This window comes from Durio zibethinus, chromosome 14, assembly GCF_047325235.1.
Source record: "Durio zibethinus cultivar Kanyao isolate XHJ-2024 chromosome 14, ASM4732523v1, whole genome shotgun sequence".
Lineage (NCBI taxonomy): Eukaryota > Viridiplantae > Streptophyta > Magnoliopsida > Malvales > Malvaceae > Durio > Durio zibethinus.
Genome location: NC_143175.1, coordinates 24,626,318 through 24,647,755, shown reverse-complemented (window position 1 = coordinate 24,647,755; position 21,438 = coordinate 24,626,318). Strand labels below are relative to the sequence as shown.

General features: G+C 36.3%; 3 protein-coding genes and 1 pseudogene across 3 annotated transcripts; 2 read left to right on the top strand and 2 right to left on the bottom strand.

Annotated features, from left to right (window-relative positions):
* Window positions 1-189: 189 nt before the first annotated feature.
* LOC111294966 (protein CANDIDATE G PROTEIN-COUPLED RECEPTOR 7-like) lies at window positions 190-1,793 on the top strand. The gene has a single exon (XM_022888272.2). The coding sequence runs from the start codon at window positions 190-192 to the stop codon at window positions 1,537-1,539; it is 1,350 nt and encodes a 449-aa protein (XP_022744007.1). The 3' UTR covers window positions 1,540-1,793.
* LOC111294967 (uncharacterized) lies at window positions 1,502-4,109 on the bottom strand. The gene has a single exon (XM_022888273.2). The coding sequence runs from the start codon at window positions 4,107-4,109 to the stop codon at window positions 3,675-3,677; it is 435 nt and encodes a 144-aa protein (XP_022744008.2). The 3' UTR covers window positions 1,502-3,674.
* Window positions 4,110-6,603: 2,494 nt separating this feature from the next.
* On the top strand, window positions 6,604-11,740 carry LOC111295715 (calcium-transporting ATPase 1, endoplasmic reticulum-type-like). The gene is made up of 8 exons (XM_022889355.2): window positions 6,604-8,205; window positions 8,402-8,468; window positions 8,567-8,688; window positions 9,042-9,323; window positions 9,435-9,812; window positions 10,220-10,329; window positions 10,520-10,748; window positions 10,882-11,740. Exons 1-8 carry the CDS (start codon window positions 6,793-6,795, stop codon window positions 11,461-11,463), a joined length of 3,183 nt encoding a protein of 1,060 aa, XP_022745090.2. The 5' UTR covers window positions 6,604-6,792; the 3' UTR covers window positions 11,464-11,740.
* A 6,426-nt stretch (window positions 11,741-18,166) lies between these two features.
* LOC111294919 (ABC transporter G family member 20-like) lies at window positions 18,167-20,987 on the bottom strand (annotated as a pseudogene).
* Between the last annotated feature and the right edge of the window lie 451 nt (window positions 20,988-21,438).

The following is a 21,438-nucleotide window of genomic DNA, read 5'->3' as shown; positions in this document are numbered from 1 at the left end:
CAAACATTGAGGCCCATTTTTTGTGAGTAAGAACCGACGTCGTATTTACATTGCCTTGAAAAGTTGAAATCCAAGATCTGAATTTATGATAAAAACATCACAACTACAGCCAGATCCGGAAAGCCGATGCCCGTCCCATTTTAAATTCAACCACTCGCCCTATTTCCCTTCCGGACCACCGTAACCACCATGCCGACCGTCCCAACCGCCGCAGTTAGTTCTCAGAAAATGTCAAAAATACCCTTAATCCTCTTCTTCTTCCTCTCCATCCTCTCCTCCACCACCGCGGAGATCAAAACCCTAACTATCAACTCCGACTCGCGCCCCATGATCCTCTTCGAAAAATTCGGCTTCACTCACACCGGCCACGTGGCCATAGCCGTTTCCTCGGTCTCGGTCTCTGCATCCCTCAACGCCCCCAACCCCGATGCTACCCGCCTCGGTTTCTTCCTCTTATCCGAAGAATCTCTCCTCCAAGTCCTCCTCGAGATCCAACAGAACCCTCACTTTTGCGTTCTCGATTCTCACTACATCCAACACCTGTTCACTTTCAGCGACCTCTCCCCACCTCCCCTCTCCCTTTTCAACCGCTCTTACCCCGTTTCTTCCCCCAATGAATACTCTCTCTTTTTTTCCAACTGCGCTCCCGGGACGCGCGTTTCCATGAAAGTCCGAACCGAAATCTACAACCTTGACCGCGATGGCTCCAAAGATTACCTCTCCGCCGGTCTAACCCAGCTCCCTTCTCTTTACACCTTCTTCTCAATCCTCTACTTAGGCTACGTAGCCTATTGGATCTATGTTTGTTATACTAACAAACGATCCGTGCACCGGATCCATTTATTAATGGCCGGATTGCTTTTATTCAAAGCTTTGAACCTGATCTGCGCCGCCGAAGACAAACATTTTGTTAAAGTTACCGGAACTCCTCACGGTTGGGATGTTTTGTTCTACATTTTTCAATTTATTCGTGTCGTTTTGCTTTTCACCGTCATCGTTTTGATTGGTACCGGTTGGTCGTTTTTAAAACCCTTTTTACAAGAAAGGGAAAAGAAAGTTTTGATGATCGTGATTCCGCTTCAAGTTTTAGCTAATATTGCTTCGGTTGTAATCGGAGAAACCGGGCCGTTTATCAAAGATTGGGTGACGTGGAATCAGGTGTTCTTGCTGGTTGATATCATCTGCTGTTGCGCGATTATTTTCCCAATTGTTTGGTCGATTCGTTCATTGAGAGAAACTTCCAAAACTGATGGGAAGGCAGCGAGGAATTTGGCCAAGCTGACTCTGTTTAGACAGTTTTATATTGTGGTGATTGGTTATTTGTATTTTACAAGAATTGTGGTGTTTGCTTTGAGGACGATCGCAGCGTACAAGTATCAGTGGGTTAGCAATGCAGCTGAGGAGACCGCGAGTTTGGCTTTTTATTTGGTGATCTTTTATATGTTTAGGCCCGTGGAGAAAAATGAGTACTTTATTCTTGATGAGGAAGATGAAGAGGCTGCTGAGCTCGCTCTTAGAGATGAAGAATTCGAGCTTTGAGAAAATGGGAGCTCTTTAAAAGAGAATTGATATAAAGGGTACTTTGGATTTTACTTTTAATGCAAATTGTGAGTAGTTTGCAGGTTTATTTTTAGTGAATTTTACGGATACAAATTGCTGCATCAGGTCTGGAACTGCTGCTGCATTTCTCTTTACTGTTTTCATTTTGTTTAACTTGTTACAAGAACTTGAATATGTTTCCATTAGTTACTGTATTTCTGCTTAATGAAATTCTTACGTTATGAAACTCATAATGAATTTTGCACTATAGTCTGTTTAATTTTTCCTATGATTCCTAATTAGGCAGTGGAGTTGAGATGAATGACCTTTATTACGTTGTTATAAAACAAATGACCTTTGAGTCTCTACTAGTAAATCATGTGCAACTTTTCTGTTAGAAAATCACAAGCAGCTTTTGTGAAATTTGATCTAGCTTTATTCAATTTTATAAAATGGACTGTGGATAGAGGGCGGGAGAATTTATGTGGGATTGACTGGATGATCAGGATCATCCAACGTGGTTAGCGGTTAAAATGGGTATTTGCGTTTTCCATTAACTGCTTTCCATTTGGCTTCCATCAGTCAAATTGGAGTCTAGGAATGCCCAATTTTTGCTTTCCATTTGGTTGTCAATGGAATTATTTTGTGTATCACATGCTATTCATATTGGTCTTTCTGATGATATTCTTTATAATATCATGCTGTTTTCCTTTTTTATGGTTGTGCTTTTTGGGTATGTTCTTCTTGGTTGGCTGTCTGAAACTTTAATGGTTGATAGCCCTTCCTCTGTTTTTTGAACTGTCTGAAATCCTCTTGGATACTGATGTAAATGGTAAAAAAGGAAGATTTTGTCACTACTCTTGTAAGATGGCACTGAGAAATATGCATGAACTTTTCTTGGCAGGTTGAATTTTAGAAACAAGAAGTTAAGTTTATTCTGTTCTGCAATGCTAGACATTTTCTTTTGTGAATTATATTGAAGTGTTGGGCGGTAGAACACATATTTTTCTGCATTAAATGAAATATTTGATTGAAAAACGAACTTGGTTTGATGCTGGCTGATTATAGCTAGAGGTGTTTTCACTACCAAGATAATGCAGATTTGTGAAGTTCTCTGGAGTGAGCTCTTTGAATAGTCTTTTATTGTAGATAGTCTATGTTTGTAGTGCATTTTGGTGGATATGTAAGTCAATTGACCTCGAATTTTGTTGTTTTTGTGTTTTTTTTTTTCCTTACATTTTTCAAATTGGACTTATTCAGCATTTTGAATGATCCATGCCTTCTGTTTTTGTTCGTTCTTATTGGCAGATACAGGCATATTAGTGCTTAGTGTGGAAACTTATGTCCATTTGTGGTCAAACTTGAGCCATACGTCGAAACAAGAAAGTGACCATCTAATTTATGCCCCTGTTAATTGCCTAAACGTGTTTAATTAATTGTGTGCCTAAAATAAAGCAAGAAATTAAGAGAAAGTATTGTAAATGCTCAAGTATTTAGTTCCCAGCTTCAGTGTGATGAGTTCCTTCCAAGTTCCATGATCTCCCAATGGTTTGTACGAATTTTAATTGCTTCATGGTCGTGTTTGTTAAACGGTCTTTCCCTCGAGTGAGTTTGTCGTAAAACATGTAGTTGGAAACAGAGTCCTCCCTAGACGAGAGGCTCGGGGAGGATTGTGGGCTTGGAAACTGAAGCTATGGCTCAGGCCCCCAGAGAAGTGATGAACTCAATCTCTCATTTACTTCAGACAAGTAACAGTTTTGAGTTTTTGACTCGAATTTACAATCTCCGCTCAAACTTCAACCCCACCTTTGTCGCTTAATTTAAGTCTTAATGACTAAGACAAGGGTTTTTTTCCTCTTTGTCGTGTTAAAAAAACCTTAATGATTAATGCAACCATACTCCTATCCAACCAGCTCAAGCTATTCTTAATCTCCCATCAGAAACCATATACTCTATAGCTTGGATGAATATATACTATCACATGATTACAACTAACAGCTTGGTAAAATACTCTACTTGTGTAAAAGGCATTCTTTTGAAGGTGGGTGGGCAAAAAGAATTTTAGTGCAGGAAGTTTTTTAACAGAAATTCCAACTACAGAAGAAAACAAAATCAAATAATCACCCAAAAAAAGTTCAGAAGAAAACGTTCCTTTGATACACCATATCTACACTAGCAGAGCAAGAAAGCAACCTTTTGAAAAACCTAAACAGCACGACCTTCACTTTCCTCCAAACCAAACCCTTCCTTCTAAAACGTCTCTTTTGGCTGGTCCACCTCTTTCCATGAGTCCCCACCTTCTCTTTAACTCTCCCAAAGCATTTCATAGTCTTTTCAGCCACAGTTTCTTTCCTGGAAAACCTATAGCTCCTCAGATACATCTGCCTGCCGGAGATACTGTCAATAACTCTAGCAGGTTGGACTTGGCCATGCATGGGGCCTCTGCTCCTCGACCTCACAAACTCTGCATCCGACTGTGGCCACTTGTAAAGATTCACATAGGTTGCCCTGACAGGTATCCTGGGGTCTCCAGCATCAGCCAAACAACTAGAAATACAAACGGAACTCATTCTTTCAAAATACTTTTCCTTTTTTTTTTTTTTGCGTTTTTTCTTGGGGGGTGGGATGAGGGCAGAGTTTGATCAAATTTATGAAACTGGGTTTTCGGAATTATATAAACTTGAACAAAGCTTGAATTGCGAGAAAAGATACACTATAATGGAAAGCAAGAAAAATAGGAAAGCGAGAGAGATGACGGGGGAAAACGGGGTTGGTTCTAGGTAGGATTTATTCATGCCTTGATTTAACATAATCAGCAGCACCGAAGGTTTTTCTTTCAATGACGTGCCGTTAGGCAGAGAGTGAACAGGCTAATGATGTTATTTCATTGACCAAAATGGGCCAACATGAAGTAGATCTTGGAGTATAAGTCGGAGTTTCAAACTGGTCTTGGGGGGCTAAAGATGTAAAACCGAAAAAAGGGCTTAGCTAAGTCAACTAAAAATTCATAGCTGCGAAATAAATAAATAAAGATATGACCTTGGTTTCCAAGTATTCATTAAAACTTTTTAACAGTTTGATTCATTCGCATTGGAGAGTTGCTTTTGATGTTGAAATCAACCCTAATTTCTTGATTAGTCTGTTTCATATTCATAACTACAAGAACTTTCCCACAATTATATACATAACAATGGTTATCCATTAACATATCATGTTTTCTTAATTAATTATGCATTCTACATCTTCCAACCATATTATATTCTATCCTTTTGCTGTGTACTCAAACATGGGGTTATAAAAGTTTCTGCCGTGTGATGGAGTTTGGAATTTATTCCAATTCTGGTACAAGGCTTGCTTGTTATGGTCTTTGCATGAACAAGAGGTGGATCAATGTGTTTGTAGTCGTTTTTTTTTTTTTTTTTTTTGTTTGTGCAAATGAAAAGAATTTTTTCAAGAAAGAAATATCATTTCATACTAGATACAGCTTGGAGAATTGCTTCAAGCCATTTGCCATTGGGCCCATTTCACTTTAGACAAACAGAATGGACCTTATTGCTACAAGCAAACATGGCAAAGATGCTGACGTGAGGCCTGTTAGAGAAAGCCTGAATTTCTAAAAGTTTAAGCCCAAGTCTAAGTCCAAAATTTTTCCCTGGAAGTAAGCCCAAAATAAATCCAACAAAATGTAACTAATGGGGCCATACCATCAATGATCAAATAGATGTTCAGAACAATGCTTTGATGACCCCGCAAAAGCATCCCAGCTTAAGATATGTTGCATTTTAATTTTATTCAACCCTAACTTTCTAATTTTAGTTTCTAAAATTATATCTTTCTAAAAGAAGTGGTGGTAGATTTGGTAAGTTAGATCTAGGCTTTTCAAAAGGTTTTTTCCTTTTAAATAAAAATATAATAATAAAACAAAAATGGTTCAAGAGAAGGTTAGGAGGAGCTTGAAAGTGGTACGGCATCGGATTCTAGATAAATAAATGATTATTTTTTGAATTTTTAAAGTTTTAGGGAGATATTATAAAGAGAAAAGGGCAGGGAAATGCAATATAAGTTTTTGTTGAATTGTCACATCATCTGCCATATAACATTGTTATGGTCAAGTGATACTAAAAACATCATTAATCATGTGATATTATATGAACTTTTTTCATTAAAATCAGATCAATTTAACTCAAATTAAGTGATTAAAAAATTTAAATGATCCATATCAAAGATTGGTGATCAAATTTTGAGAGCCAAGATAATGGTTATGCCAAGGAAAAAACTATACCTAATTTGAAAAACATGAAGAATTTTCATTTTTAATGAAAAATAAAGCTACAAAGCTTGACAAATAAATATCCATGAACCATTGAAAGTGACAAAAACTGTGTTAAGAAACAAAATAAATGGTGGGGTTAGCATGCTTTTTAAATTGGATGCAATGAATTTCCCAGATAAAATACATGCCCAATTTTGCCCTAAGTTTCTTCCTTACAAATACAAAGGGTCAAACTCAAAGATGGCCATAGATACAATTCCAAAACACAAGTCTTTTAAAGATCAAAAGTGAAGAAAAACAAAATGATAATTTCTCCTCTTACAAAGAGATGTATGGCATCTTTCTACGGCGGCTTTGGTATTTTTTTAATGTTTTTTACTTTGACCATTGCTTCAAACACTAGTATTTAAGCTTTTTACGCTACTGTCTTGAAGCTTCCCTTTCGTGACTTTTTTTCTTCCATCACACTATATTTAACAATTTAAAATATATATAATTAATATGTTTAATTTAATTATCTACCCCGCAGGCCAGCAAAAAAACAAAGGAAGGAAATAAAATGAAACGACATCCATCGCCGATAGTATACTTAACATTAAAACTGTCCAACTAAAAACTGCCAAATAAAAATAATTAAAATTTTCCATATTTTGCCAGCTGTCACAACCTGAACAGATGTCACGTTTTCACCAAACCAAAACTGTCGACAATACGGGCAAATTTCGTCGATCACAAGAAATGGATTATGCGATAATCATATATTGAAAGAGAGCGAGAGACGTGCGAAAAGCAGATACGCAAGAGAGAGAGAGCGAGAGGAACTGTGGGAGCAGCACGAAACCTCGATGCGAGCGAAGCAAAATCAATTAATCATTGAAGTTTTCTGTCCCAGTTCCTCACCCTTTTCTCGATAACCAAACACCTTGATCGTCGTCGCAACCTAGGGTTTCTCAAATTCGATCTACGTAACTGATCGAAACATGGGAAAAGGAGGAGAAGATTATGGAAAACGAGAAATTATCACATCCAATCCAGCCGATTCAGATGTATTCCCCGCTTGGGCCAAAGATATCGAAGAATGCGAGAAGCGTTACCGAGTTAACAGGAAATCGGGATTATCATCAGCAGAAGTCGAAAATCAGCGCAAGATCTACGGCTACAATGAGTTGGAGAAGCACGAAGGGCAATCAATATGGAGTTTAATCCTAGAACAGTTTAACGACACGTTAGTTCGAATCTTACTCGTGGCGGCAGTGATTTCTTTTGTACTCGCTTGGTACGATGGTGAAGAAGGGGGTGAAATGGAAATTACCGCGTTCGTTGAACCTTTGGTAATTTTTTTGATCTTGATCGTAAACGCGATTGTCGGTGTTTGGCAAGAGAGTAACGCGGAGAAAGCATTGGAGGCTTTGAAAGAGATCCAATCGGAGCAAGCCACAGTGATTCGAGATGGAGTTAAAATCCCTAATTTGCCTGCTAAAGAGCTTGTTCCTGGTGATATCGTGGAACTGAAAGTAGGGGATAAAGTCCCCGCCGACATGAGGGTTTTGGAGTTAGTTAGTTCAACTTTGAGAGTCGAGCAAGGTTCGTTAACGGGAGAAAGCGAGGCAGTTAACAAAACCAACAAGTTAGTTAGCGAAGATGCCGATATTCAAGGGAAAAGAAGCATGGTTTTTGCGGGAACAACGGTGGTTAACGGAAATTGTTTCTGTTTAGTTACGCAAATTGGGATGGAAATGGAGATCGGTAAAGTTCACACTCAAATCCATGTGGCGGCGCAGAATGAAGAAGATACCCCATTAAAGAAGAAGTTGAACGAGTTCGGAGAGGTTTTAACTATGATAATTGGGGTAATTTGTGTGTTTGTTTGGTTAATTAATGTTAAATATTTTCTCAGTTGGGAATATATTGATGGTTGGCCAAGGCATTTTAAGTTTTCGTTTGAGAAATGTACGTATTATTTTGAAATTGCGGTGGCATTGGCTGTTGCTGCCATTCCTGAAGGGTTACCGGCAGTTATAACTACTTGTTTGGCACTTGGTACACGAAAAATGGCTCAAAAGAATGCGCTGGTGAGAAAGTTACCGAGTGTTGAGACATTGGGCTGTACTACTGTGATTTGCTCTGATAAAACAGGGACCTTGACTACCAATCAGATGGCAGTGGCTAAGCTTGTGGCTATGGGAGGTGAAGCGAGTAGGTTAAGGAGTTTTAGGGTTGATGGGACTACGTATAATCCTTCTGATGGGAAAATACATGATTGGCCGAATGGTGGAATGGATTCTAATCTTGAAATGATCGCGAAGATTGCTGCTATATGTAATGATGCTGGTGTAACGCATTCTGATCATAAGTTTGTAGCTCATGGAATGCCTACTGAGGCAGCGATAAAGGTTAGCTACTCTCTTACTCTTGGTTGCTTTCTTAACGTCTTTACAAACTGTGATTATTACGTTTAGAGTGTGAGTCAATGTTCAGTGAAGCTTTTACTAATGGAGTTGATGTATATTTTTTTAATCTATAACTTCTCTGAAGAAGACATTATAGTGACTTTAATCTCTGATTCATCTCTATTCCTTGTTGCTATAGGTTCTTGTTGAGAAGATGGGCCTCCCAAAAGGACATAGTGGTGGATCTGCTGGCAGTGATGTTCTACGTATGTTGGATATTCATATACATTATTTATGCTTTTGTTATTTCCTGTCTAGCATTTAGACATGTGAACTTAGACATTTTATATAATGTGCTCTAAAGGTTGTTGCCAATGGTGGAATGAGTATGAGCGACGGATTGCAACCCTTGAGTTCGATCGTAATAGGAAGTCCATGGGTGTTATTGTGAATTCCAAATCAGGAAGAAGGTCATTGTTAGTTAAGGTGCTATCTATCTCTCTCATGTAATTTTCTTACATAAAAGCCAAATATTTTGTCTTTAGGTAGCTTGATTATCTTGTGATCCACTAGTAAATGCTTGCGTTGATTTGCAGATAGCCTTGCTCTGCTCATATGTCTCTTTTTCCTCTTTAGACATTTGAATGTTTTTCGTCTTTTATGTTAAAAAATAATGTGCATGATAGTGTTTTGAAGGATGAATGACACTTGTTGCCGTTGTTTAACATCTGCATTGTTTATGTTTATGGAATTTTTTTCTTACATCTGCTTTAGCTTTAACCTCCATGTTCATTTCTCTTTTGCTGTAAGCCTCTAATGTGAATTACATACTTTGGCAGGGAGCTGTAGAAAACTTACTGGAGAGAAGCTCAAAGATGCAGTTGCTTGATGGTTCTGTTGTAACACTGGATCAGAATTCAAGGAACCTTGTTTCCAAAGCTCTTCAAGATATGTCAAGTGGTGCATTACGCTGCTTGGGTTTTGCATACAAGGATGAGCTCCCTGAGTTTGAAACCTATGATGGAAAGGATGATCATCCGGCTCATGACCTATTACTTGACCCATCCAACTATTCATCAATTGAGAGCAATCTCACTTTTGTTGGATTGGTTGGACTGAGGGTGAGTTGCAATGTTTCCATCAATGCCTTTACTTACAATGCTTTTAATTATATTTAATATTTTTCTCTTGTCAACTAATTCTGTTTGGTGGTACCAATTAAATATTTGCAGGACCCTCCACGTGAAGAGGTCCATCAGGCAATTGAGGACTGTAAAGCAGCTGGTATTCGTGTTATGGTAATTACTGGAGATAACAAGAATACAGCAGAAGCTATATGCCGTGAAATAGGTGTCTTTGGGCCCATGGAAGACATCAGTTCAAAAAGTATAACTGGAAAGGAGTTTATGGAGCTGTTGGATAAGAAAGCTCATCTGAGACAAAGTGGTGGGCTTTTATTTTCTAGAGCTGAACCAAGACACAAGCAAGAGATTGTGAGATTGCTAAAAGAAGATGGAGAGGTGGTTGCTATGACTGGTGATGGAGTAAATGATGCACCTGCCTTGAAACTGGCTGACATAGGGATTGCTATGGGCATTGCTGGAACAGAGGTATTTTTCTCGTTTTTTGTTTTTCACTGATCTCTTTCAGATTTTCTTTTTGAAGTACACCTCCATTGCATATTTAAAAGAACAGAAGAGAGTATTGGAATGAAAGGCTAATTATTTAAAAAAGAAATCGAAAAGGAAGTCCGACAGGAAGATCACTAAGGAGATGCTTACAGCTTAATAGCTCTTGTTTCATGTTCTTCAATTGGATGGATGTTGATGGGGGATTGGAAATGACCTATTTTGTATTCGTCCAATTGATTAGTTGGAATAGAGGACCATGGCTTGCTATTCTTCATGATGCGCTGTTCGGGTTTAAGTTTACGCTTTCTTGTTTCTCTTTTCACCATCCCATATGATTTTTCCCCAAAATTTTTTTGAAACATTGTTGTAATCTTTTCTTCTGCCAGGTTGCAAAAGAAGCTTCTGACATGGTGTTGGCAGATGACAATTTTAATACAATTGTTGCTGCTGTTGGTGAAGGCAGATCCATTTATAACAACATGAAAGCTTTTATCAGGTTTGTTGTAAGCTTTTAATCATGCTTTAGACTTTGAAGGATATGCACATGGACAAGACTGCTTGGAAAGGCATCCTTGCTCAATTTGCTTGAATTTTGATTTTTGCCCATAAATTATTTCTATTGTTTGAGTTCTTCTTTGGATGCTAAGACACAATAATTTATTTCTTTTATTTTAATCCTATTTCAGGTACATGATCTCTTCAAATATTGGTGAGGTTGCCTCCATATTTTTAACAGCAGCTTTGGGTATACCTGAGGGCCTGATTCCTGTCCAGCTTCTATGGGTTAATCTTGTTACGGATGGACCTCCTGCAACAGCTTTGGGATTCAATCCTCCGGACAAGGATATCATGAAGAAGCCTCCTCGGAGAAGTGATGACTCACTCATCACTGCCTGGATTTTATTCCGCTATCTGGTAGCTTGTCTCCTTTGGTGTCTTCTAATATGAAAATTTTTAGTTTAGGCCTTTGGTTGATATTATTGAGAATAATTTTCTCAATGATTTTAGAGGGATTGAGTTATATATCTTAGTTTATTGCTTTGCACAGGTCATTGGACTATATGTTGGAATAGCAACTGTTGGTATCTTCATCATTTGGTACACACACTGTTCCTTCTTGGGCATAGAACTTAGTGGGGATGGCCACACCCTTGTCACATACTCCCAGCTTGCCAACTGGGGCCAGTGCTCGTCCTGGAAAAATTTCACTGTTTCACCTTTCACGGCTGGGAATCAGGTCTTCTCCTTTGAAAGTAATCCTTGTGATTACTTCCAGGGTGGCAAAGTGAAAGCCATGACCCTTTCCCTTTCCGTTTTGGTTGCCATTGAAATGTTCAACTCCCTTAATGCCCTTTCTGAGGATGGAAGCCTCTTGACAATGCCTCCATGGGCCAACCCTTGGCTCCTTCTGGCCATGTCTGTATCTTTTGGCCTGCACTTCTTGATCCTCTACGTGCCATTCCTTGCTCAAGTTTTTGGTATCGTGCCCTTAAGCTTTAACGAATGGCTGCTGGTTCTGGCTGTTGCATTTCCTGTGATTTTGATTGATGAGATCTTGAAGTTCATAGGGAGGTCTACAAGTGGCACTCGGTCATCCCGTCCAAGACCTTTAAAGCACAAATCAGAGTGAGACAACTTGGCAGAAATTCGAGAAGTTGGATGGTGCTTCTGATTCTGCCACTAAACAGATGAAATTCTTGGGAACTCTCCCTAGCAAACTATCTTTATCATTTGAGTTCTGTTATTGGTTCCCATCTGTAACCCCCAATTAATTTTACAAAGGGGGATGGTTTGGGCCACAAACAACTAGCTAAACTTTTAGTTTATATCCCATCTGTTTTCTAGGATTTAGTAAAACTCATTTTTTAAACTGTTAGAAAATGCAGAAAGAGAAGCATTGTTTTGAAGTAGGTTTTATTATTAAAACTCATTTCCATATTGTTTAGCTATATCCAAAAATATTATCCGTTCTATATATTTGAACAGGTTTAATTAGTGATATCAGAGTGTTAATACATTTTACAATTTAGGTTGAGACTAAAAGGATTTATCTAAAAATAAGATGGTTTATTCTTAGTTTAAATTCACTAAACAAATGCAAAAATAAAGTTATTTTATATTTAAGCAATCTTTTAAATTATTTTCAAGTTTTGTATCTTTTAAGTAGATTTTTTAGAGTAATGAACTTTTATAGTTCTGTATCCTTGATTATAATTTTTAAGATAGTGTTTTTGTATTCCTTAATGTCTAGTATTGGTGGTGAACTTTTATCCCTTTTAATCTAATAATCATATTTTATCATTATTCAAATTCTTGTGAGTTTTTTTTTATAATTTTTTTTTTGTTTGCAATTACTCTTTAACATTTCAACCATCAATTCATAGCATCAAATTGGTATCAGAGCTATAGTAGATTGTTGTTATCAAGCACCAACAGAAGATATTAAAGCCAACACCAATGTTATAGTAGCTACAAAATGATGGCTCAAGGGATGCCTTTATAAAAGAGATGCGGCAACAAATCCTTCAACTACAACAACAATTGTATATGCAAAAAGAGATAGAAGAGATAAGGCAATAAGGAATGAAGAGCGGAGAAGATGAAGGAGAGGCTAATTCATACCCTGAAAACAATAACGATTTTGACGATAGTACCCTGTCTCACCCACGACAAGTCAAAGACTACTAACGCAAAAATCAACTTCAACATAGCATATTCAATCCAAAGATAAAAATTCATGAGTTTGAAGGAAAAATACAACCTGAAGAGTTCTTATATTGGCTATTCACAGTGAAATGCATCTTTGAATATCATGATGCCCTTAAACATCACAAGAAAAAGCTAATGACCATCAAATTTAGAAAGCATGCATCTTTTTGGTGAAAAATTTAAAGAAGCAAAGGGAAAGAGATGACAGTAGAAAAATTATAACTTGAGAGAAAATGAAAAAGAGTTGAAGAAGAAGTATCTCAAGATAACTTTCAGTAAGACATCTTCCTTAGGCTCTATAACTTGAAGCAAATAGATCTCTCAATGAAAGAGTATACGGTTGAGTTTGATCATTTTATTTTGAAATGTGAATCAGTGAAACAAGAGGAGCAAACTATTGCACGATATCTTAGAGGGTTGAAGATCAAGATAGCTAATATGATACAACTACAATCTTATTGGGCTTTCAATGATGTATGCAAGCTTGCCCTTAAAATGAAGATAAAACAAAAAGAGACTCGTGGTAGTAACTCGATATTTGGGTCTTAATAGGGCTATATCAATAAAGATGGCTCATCCAAAGTTGTTGTTCCTTCTAAGCCCATTCCAAAATAGCCTAAAAAGAAAGATAAAATCTCAACAAGCAAGCCTCAGTTTAATGCACAATTCAAAATGTGTTTTAAGTGTCAAAGGCTTGAACACATTGCCTCAAAATGCCCAAACAAGAAGATTGTGACTCTAATAGAAGAAGACTTGAAGAAAAAATAAAGATGAGCTAGTTGAAGAGAATCAAAACCTCGAAGAGGAGGAAAATGTTACCTATGACAATTGTGGAGCATCTTTAGTCATACAATGTAGCTTGAGCACTGCACTTACTAAAGAAAAAAATTGATTATGTAAAAACATGTTTTACATTCGGTGTACTACTTATGAAAAGGAATGTGATATTATAATCGATAGTGAAAGTTTTGAAAACTTTGTTTCTACTTTTATGATACAAAAATTAAGCTTTAAAATAGTAGATTATTGCCAACCATATAAGTTATCTTAGCTACAAAAAAAAAAAAATGAAATCAAAGTTAGTATGAGGTATTTAGTTCTTTTTTCCATTAAAAAGTAATACAATGATGAAGTGTTGTGTAATTTTACTTCGATGGATGTTTGCCACTTACTGCTCAGAAGAGTTTAACATTATGATAAGGAGGTTATTTATGATAGTTTCTACAACATTTACACATTTGTGCATGATGGATACAAAATCATCCTAGGCCCTATCAAGCCTATGGTGATGTCAAAACTAACTAAAAGGGAATGAAGCAACTTGTTTACCAAGGTCAATTATAGAAAAAAATTAAGATGGGTGGTACCATATGTACACTAATGCTAATTGAGGAGAATGAAGATAATAAGGAGCCCATTGTAGTGATACAACCATTATTGGTAGAATTTTAAGATGTTATTAAAAAAGAGTTACCAACTGGTCTATCATCAATGAGGGACATTCAACATTGTATAGACTTTATCCCAGAAGCTATTCTATCCAACAAGGCAGCTTATAGGATGAGTCCTAAAGAGTATGAGGAGTTGCAATGCCAAGTTGATGAATTGGTGAGAAAAAGAATGGTACGTGAAAGCATGAGTCTTTGTGTAGTCCTCGCCCTTTTGATGCTTAAGAAGGATGAATCATGACGTATGTGTGTGGATAGTAGAACGATTAATAAAATCACGATTGACTATCACTTTCCTATTGTGTGCTTAGATGACTTGCTAGATCAACTATATAGAGCAACTATTTTTTTCAAGATAGACTTTTGCATTGGCTATTATCAAATCAGAATAAGGATTGAAGATAAGTGAAAATAGCCTTCAAGACAAGGGATGGTTTTTATGAATGAATGGTAATGCTTTTTGATTTATCTAATGTGCTTAGTACTTTCATGAGATTTATGTATCATATCTTTAAACCTTATATTGGCATATGAGGATCAACATTTGAATCATCTACACCAATTGTTTTGCATATTGAGGGAACAAAAACTTTATGCTAACTTTAAAAAGTGTAGTTTCTTACTTTCAGCTTTGTGTTTCTAAGATTTATGGTGTCAAAAAAAAGAATAAAGATAGAATCTAACAAGGTTGAGGCAATTTTAAATTGGCCAACATTAGCATCTTTACATGATATCTGAACCTTTCATAGCCTTGCATCTTTTTATAGGCATTTCATTAGGGGTTTTAGCTCTATTGTGACTCTTATTACCAAATGTTTAAAGAATAAAGCTTTTAAATAGACCAAAAAAGCCCAACACAACTTTGAGCTCATTAAGATGAGGATCACCAAAGCTTTCATCCTATCCCTACTAAATTTTGATCAAGTGTTTGAAGTGGAATATGATGCATCCAATTTTGGAACAAGTGCTATTTTAAACCAATGAGGAAAACCTATAGCATTTTTTTAGTGAAAAGCTCAATGAAGCTAAGAGAAAGTATTCAATCTATGACAAGGAGTTCTACATTATATATAAAGCTTTATTCCATTAGAGTCAATATCTCATTGCCAAGCCATTTGTCTTATATTCAGACTATGAGGCCTTGAAGTTCATCAATGGCCAGCACAAGCTTAATCGAAGGTATACAGCTTGGGTAGAGTTCTTTCAAGCTTACAATTTCATTATCAAGCACAAATGAAAAATTTGAAATGTGGTGGTAGATGCTTTGAGTCGAAAGCACTCTTTATTAAGGATTATGGCTATTTAAGTTATTAGATTTGATGTGATCAAAAGACTCTATGAAATAGACTTTTACTTTTATCGAATTTAAAAATAATGTAAATAAGGACACACAACCAGTTTTTGTTGTATGATGGATATCTCTTCAAGGCTAACAGCTTTTACATTCCCTCATGTTTCTTGAAATAGGCCTTAATCAATGAGGCTCATAATGGTGCACTGGGTGGCCACTTTGAAAAAGACAAGACATTTATTCTTTTGTAAGATGGGTTTTATTGGCCGATAATAGAAAGGAATGTGATGAAACACCTTGAATAATGTAGAGTGTGTCACATTGCCAAAAGTCACTGGATTGTATACTTTACTACCCGTGCTTAATGCTTCTTAGGAGAATGTTAGTTTAAACTTTATAGTAGGACTACCTAGAACTCAAAGGAACAAAAACTATCATGATGGTTATGGATTATTTTTCTAAGATGGTCCATTTTGTTCTTTGTACCAAAACTATATATGCTTTTTATGTTTTTTTATTTATTTTTAGGAAAATTGTGAGACTACATGGAGTTTCTAAATCCATGGTGTTTGATCATGATTTCAAGTTTTTTAGTCATTTTTAACACACCCTTTAAAGGAAGCTTGTCACCAATCTTAAGTATAGTTTTTTTTATCATCTTTAAACAGATGGTCAAACAGAAGTAACCAATTGTAGCTTGAGCAACCTTTTAAGAAGTTATGTGGAAAAGAATATCAAGCAATGAAATCTTGTTTTACCTCAAATAAAGTTTCCTACAACATCTCACCAAATCAAACCACTGATTATAGTCCTTTTGATGTGGTATATAGTAAGAATCCAATCAACTCTTTAAATTTAGTTCCTCTCTTTATTAATCAATAATTTAGTAGAGATGTAGAAGAAATGGCTAAAGGTATCAAATGATTGCATGAACAAGTGCGAACTAGGATTTTACAGCAAAATAAAAAATATAAAAATGCAACAAACAAGCATTAAAGACATGTGCAGTTCAAAGAAGTTGATTTGGTGAGGATTAACTTGTGAAAAGAGAGATTTTCTTCAAGAAAGTTTAAGACAGATGGTCCATTTAGAATTATTCACCGCATTAGGGAGAATGCCTACAAGATAGAGTTTTTCGACACTTATGAAATATCTCCCACCTTCAATGTTACTGATTTGTCACCTTACCATGGCAAGAAGACAGATTTAGACTTGAGGATAAATCTTTTCTAACTAGAAGAGATTGACATTGGAGTGCCAACACATCTTATAACTTAAGTTGAGACTAAAGAGGATTTATTCAAAAATAAGATGGACCTATCCTTGGTCCAAATTCACTAAACAAATGCAGAAATAAGGTGGGCTGGAATATATAGGTTGTCTTCACACTAACTGAAAAAGGAGAGCATGAAAATAGATGAGATTATGGTCAGATTCATAGATGAACATAGGTACCAAAATATTAAGCACATTATCAATGTGCATTATAGGAGTAAATGGATAGATAATTGTGTTCACACTACATATTATTGTGTTCACATACAATCTCATGATTTTAGGTACCATTTCAATAAGATAAGATTGAAGGCAATCTCATCAATTTAGCAAACCCAAAAAAAAAGGCAATCTTTTGAAGCTCACATGTTTGGAGGGATGTTCTTAGTTTATTTATTTTATGTAGAAGGCATAATAGAGTTTATTTTATCCTTAAGCAATCTTTGAGATTGTTTTTAAGTTTAATATCTTTTAAGTAAATTTTCTAGAGTGATGAACTTTTATAATTCTATATCATTGATTAGAATTTTTAGAGTAATGTTTCTATATCCTTTAGTGTCTAATCTTGGTGGTGAATTTCTATCTATTTTAATCCAATAACCATATTTTACCATTTTTCAAATTCTTATAAGTTATTTTCTTTGAGAGTTTTTCTATTTACAATTATTTTTCAACATTTCAACTATCAATTCCTGGATTAGGGTAAGGAGATATAGTTGAATCTTGATTTCAAGGTGGTTTTGTTTGCTTGCCACCACCTCCAAAGTTTCTTCCCCTTTCTTGCTACCGTTACTTTTTAGATTTCGAAACTACCCTTGTTGCATCAATATACCCTTCTTTGTTGTTAAACAGGTTGAACTGGTAATGTTCCTGTCCAAAACATTAATTTCCCTGCTCAATCGCAAATAGATCACTCTTTATCGACGTTGGTAGTGTACCAAGTGCTGATTAACCCGAGCAAAACAGTTTTTTGGATCATCAAGGAAATCATTTTGTAAAAGAGCCTTATAGGGATATTTAACTAAAGATGTAAATATAATGAAACCATAACCAAACCAATATTTTTTTTTCTTTATTTCATATATATTCCCAAATTAAGCCGCAATCTTCCATATAGTCAAAACCACTTACTATTAGAGATTGTCAAATTTTGGTTTTGTTATCAAACTAAGCAACATACATATGCATATCTTTTATATGTATATTTAACTTGGATTTTTAAAATTTAGACAGTGATGTTCTAAGTTGAATGTTGACTTTTTTTGCATAATGACGCAAGCTTTCAAGACCTAGAATTTGACTCTTCATCCTTTTATCTTCCTTTAACATTAATTTCCTTTATGCTCTTTGATGTTTATGGCTCTTATTGCTTTTTCCTTGTCTTTAAAGTAATTCTATGTTGTGTTTATTAATGAAATTTCTTAGTTACATACCATATATATTGTAATCAAATCATACAAGACCACCACGATCATTCTCACATTGAAATTTTCAAAATTAAAAAAATAAAAGAGACTTGAAATTATTCATTTGCTTTTGGTCAAAAGAAAAGAAAAGAAAATCTAATATAATAATTGAATTACAAAATATATGTTATTTTGTAACTCAATCATTAAATTAATTTTTTTTTCTTTCTCTCATACCAATCTGAGGCACTGGCATTACATCTTGCCATCATTCTCACCAAACCAATGCTTGAGTAGTTCCATCCCTTATTGCTGCACCAGTGAACTGCATTTCAAGGCATGAATTCTCACTTACTTTTGTTCATGCTCCCAAACAACAAACTTAAGTAGAACATAATCGTAAAGAAAAAGGCCCATGCTATAATAACCAACAGGCTGGTCAACTCAGTGATCCCTTGCAGCTTGAATATATCTTTCCCCGTTGTTATACAGGTTGAGTCTGTAAAATTCATGCCCAAAACATTTCCCATGCTAGTTAATAGAGCATCCTTCGATGAGGGTGAAAACAATACACACATACAGTATTTACACATAAAATAATAAACTCAAATAAAAAATAAAAATACACAAATATATTTATTTTGGTCTAACTCAAAATAATTTACTTCAAATTTAATCTATTAACAAATAAATCTTTACAACTATGAAACTTTTAGAATGAAAAAAATTTTCAAAAATTTTTTACTCAGAACTTAACAAAAAATCAATTACATCATTTTAATGACATATTCATCTAGTTATTCTTTTGATGTTTAACAATCTAAAATTATCAAATCAAAACCAAAATATTTTATTTATAAGGATCAAACTCATTATAACTTTACTAAAATCTCAACTTTTATAACTTTAAGATTATAAGATTCAAGGCAACAACAGTGACCTAGGTGGTGATTTGGTCAAACACTTGTGGACCCCGAGCAAAGCCTCTTAATGGCCGGAACTCGTTTTGTAAAAATGCTTCATAAGGATATTTCGCTACATATATGTAATGAAGCCATAACCAATATTTTGGGAGTCGGTCCCGAGAAACAAGGAATCCGCAGAAGAAGAGGTAGTAGGATACCATGGCAACGGCCAGAACAAAGGCAAGGAAGTAATCAGGGAAAACAGCTGCAATAAATGCCACTAATGAACTTCCAGCCCAAAACGTGGCCAAGACTATGAGGAAGAAGAAGAGGAACGCAGAGAAGCCACCGGAAAGGCCAATAGCCCAAAAGGTTATCACAGAAAAACAGAGGGAGAGGACGACCAATGATGGGATGGAGATAATAGAACGAGCAAGAACGTATGAGGAACGGCGATATGCATTGTAAGCAGTCTCTCTCATGAAAATATATCTTTCTTTGATGAACTCGGGGGTTTCGGTTGTGCAGGTAAAGAGAATTGTGCTTATGGAAATAGCCAAGCATCCTAATCGTTCTTGTACTGCTCTTGGGGAATTGTCAACCTTCCAAAACATGGTGCCTAGAACAACCCCAGTGACAATTATCGTAGCTAAGCAGAGACCAAACACTTCTGGCATTCTTCTCGAGTTTATTGCTAGCCTTTTGAACAATACCAGCACTTCAAACCACAATGGATTGGCAAATGATGGAACTGAAGATGTTAGATTTTTGTCACTTGTGGCAGCGGCACCAGTGACTAGCTTTCCTTCAGCAATGCTTCTCTTTATTTGCATCTTCGAGTGAAAGACTCGGCTTATTGGAGACATTAACGTTATTGGAATTCATTAAGGCCTGCCATGACTGGTTGAATTCTACTAGATTCTGGATTCCGGAGGGAGTGTCTTCAAGTTCACGGATAAAATCAAGAGCAAACTCGCATGGATTTCCAATCTCAGGAAATGGATGCCCGACATCATTAAAGAAACTGGGGAGATTTGCTGGTGAACCGGTGTACAAAGTTTGTCCGTGTGATAGGAAAACCATCCTATCAAGTAAGCCAACAATCCTGGAACTAGGTTGGTGAATGGACATGATAACAATGCTTCCACTCTGTGCAATTCGCTGCAGGACCTTAACAACCATGTATGCACTAGTTGAGTCCAGGTCCGAAGTAGGTTCATCGAGGAACAACAGTATTGGATCATGAATTATGTCGATTCCAATGGAAACTCGCCTACGTTCGCCTTCAGATACACCTCTATGCCCTTCATCGCCAATCACAGTGTTTGCGGCATTTCTCAAGCCTAGTTGATCAATCAAAGCTTGAACCCTCGCTTTCTTCTTTTCTTTTGAAAGTGATCGAGGAAGCCTGAACTCGGCCGAAAACATGAGTGTCTCTTCCACTGTCAGCATTGGGAACAAGACATCATCTTGCATAACATAGGCAGAGATCACTTTCAACAGGCCTGACTCTAGGACCTCACCGTTCAAAGTGATAGACCCCTTCAGGCTACGCTTATCAATCCTGTTCGCAAGAGCATTCATCAGGGTCGATTTGCCCAACCCAATTGGACCAAGAATAGCCGAGAGTTTCCTTTCCCTTGCTTCACCTGAGATGTCATTGAGCAAGCTCTTAGTACTATTCTTGGGAGAAACAATCGTGTTCTTTCCACTCCATGGGAACCTTGATTTGCGGCCAACTTTGACATCATAAGTTAAGTTTTTGAAGGAAAGAACAAATGGGTCTGGTATTGGAATATTGGAGCCGCTGGCAGTGGCAATGTCTGGAACCAGATGATTATCATTTTTTCCTTGGTTTCCCACGGGATTCATGAACTCTCTGAATGTAGGAGAGCCTAGGAATTCGGCTTCCGAGGGCAACTCTTCAAGCTCCATTGCTGTCTTTGGCCTCTGACCTCTCCCTCCCTCTCTCTCTCTTTTTTGTGATAAGCAAATATCAAATCTCTTTCTTTGTCTTTGGCCTCTGATCTCTTTAGCTATTTAAAGCATGATAAAGTGAACTCCTTTTTATTTAAATTCAGCCTCAGTCTTTGTCTCATTCAACTCTAGACCAATTTAAAATTTTAAGATAATAACACATGAAACCTTGAGGAAGACCCAAAGATTCCTTGAAATATCTTGTTTTGATTTACACGCCTTCCACGATGACTATGCATATTAGTTTCCAATTAGTATTCTAACTCCATTAAGCTGATTCGGTATCAAATTCTAAAACAAAATTGCGGCAACAATCATGTGTTTGTTAAATATTCATCTTCCAGTTTATGATCTTTCCTGATCTTTAATTTGTTATTCATTTCATGAATCTGCAATGCTCGAGATTTATATTCCGACGTGCAAATAAGCCACTATTATGAATGAGCTAGAAGTTGGATTTACTAAGATTTATAAGATTAATAAAAGGATTTCAAAGATTTTGCTTCTGTTCAATGAGGATATTAAATAATGAAACCTGGAATCAAAATTCTTACTCCTTTATGCACCCCAAAAAAAAAATTTTTTTTTTTCTTA

Excerpts from the sequence above, each read along its gene's own strand:
- LOC111294966 (XM_022888272.2), top strand. The coding sequence starts at position 190 with ATGCCGACCGTCCCAACCGCCGCAGTTAGTTCTCAGAAAATGTCAAAA.
- LOC111295715 (XM_022889355.2), top strand. The coding sequence starts at position 6,793 with ATGGGAAAAGGAGGAGAAGATTATGGAAAACGAGAAATTATCACATCC. Across the intron at positions 9,324-9,434 it reads TTGGATTGGTTGGACTGAGG|GACCCTCCACGTGAAGAGGT; the intron begins GTGAGTTGCAAT and ends AAATATTTGCAG. Across the intron at positions 10,330-10,519 it reads AACATGAAAGCTTTTATCAG|GTACATGATCTCTTCAAATA; the intron begins GTTTGTTGTAAG and ends ATCCTATTTCAG.
- LOC111294967 (XM_022888273.2), bottom strand. The coding sequence starts at position 4,109 with ATGAGTTCCGTTTGTATTTCTAGTTGTTTGGCTGATGCTGGAGACCCC.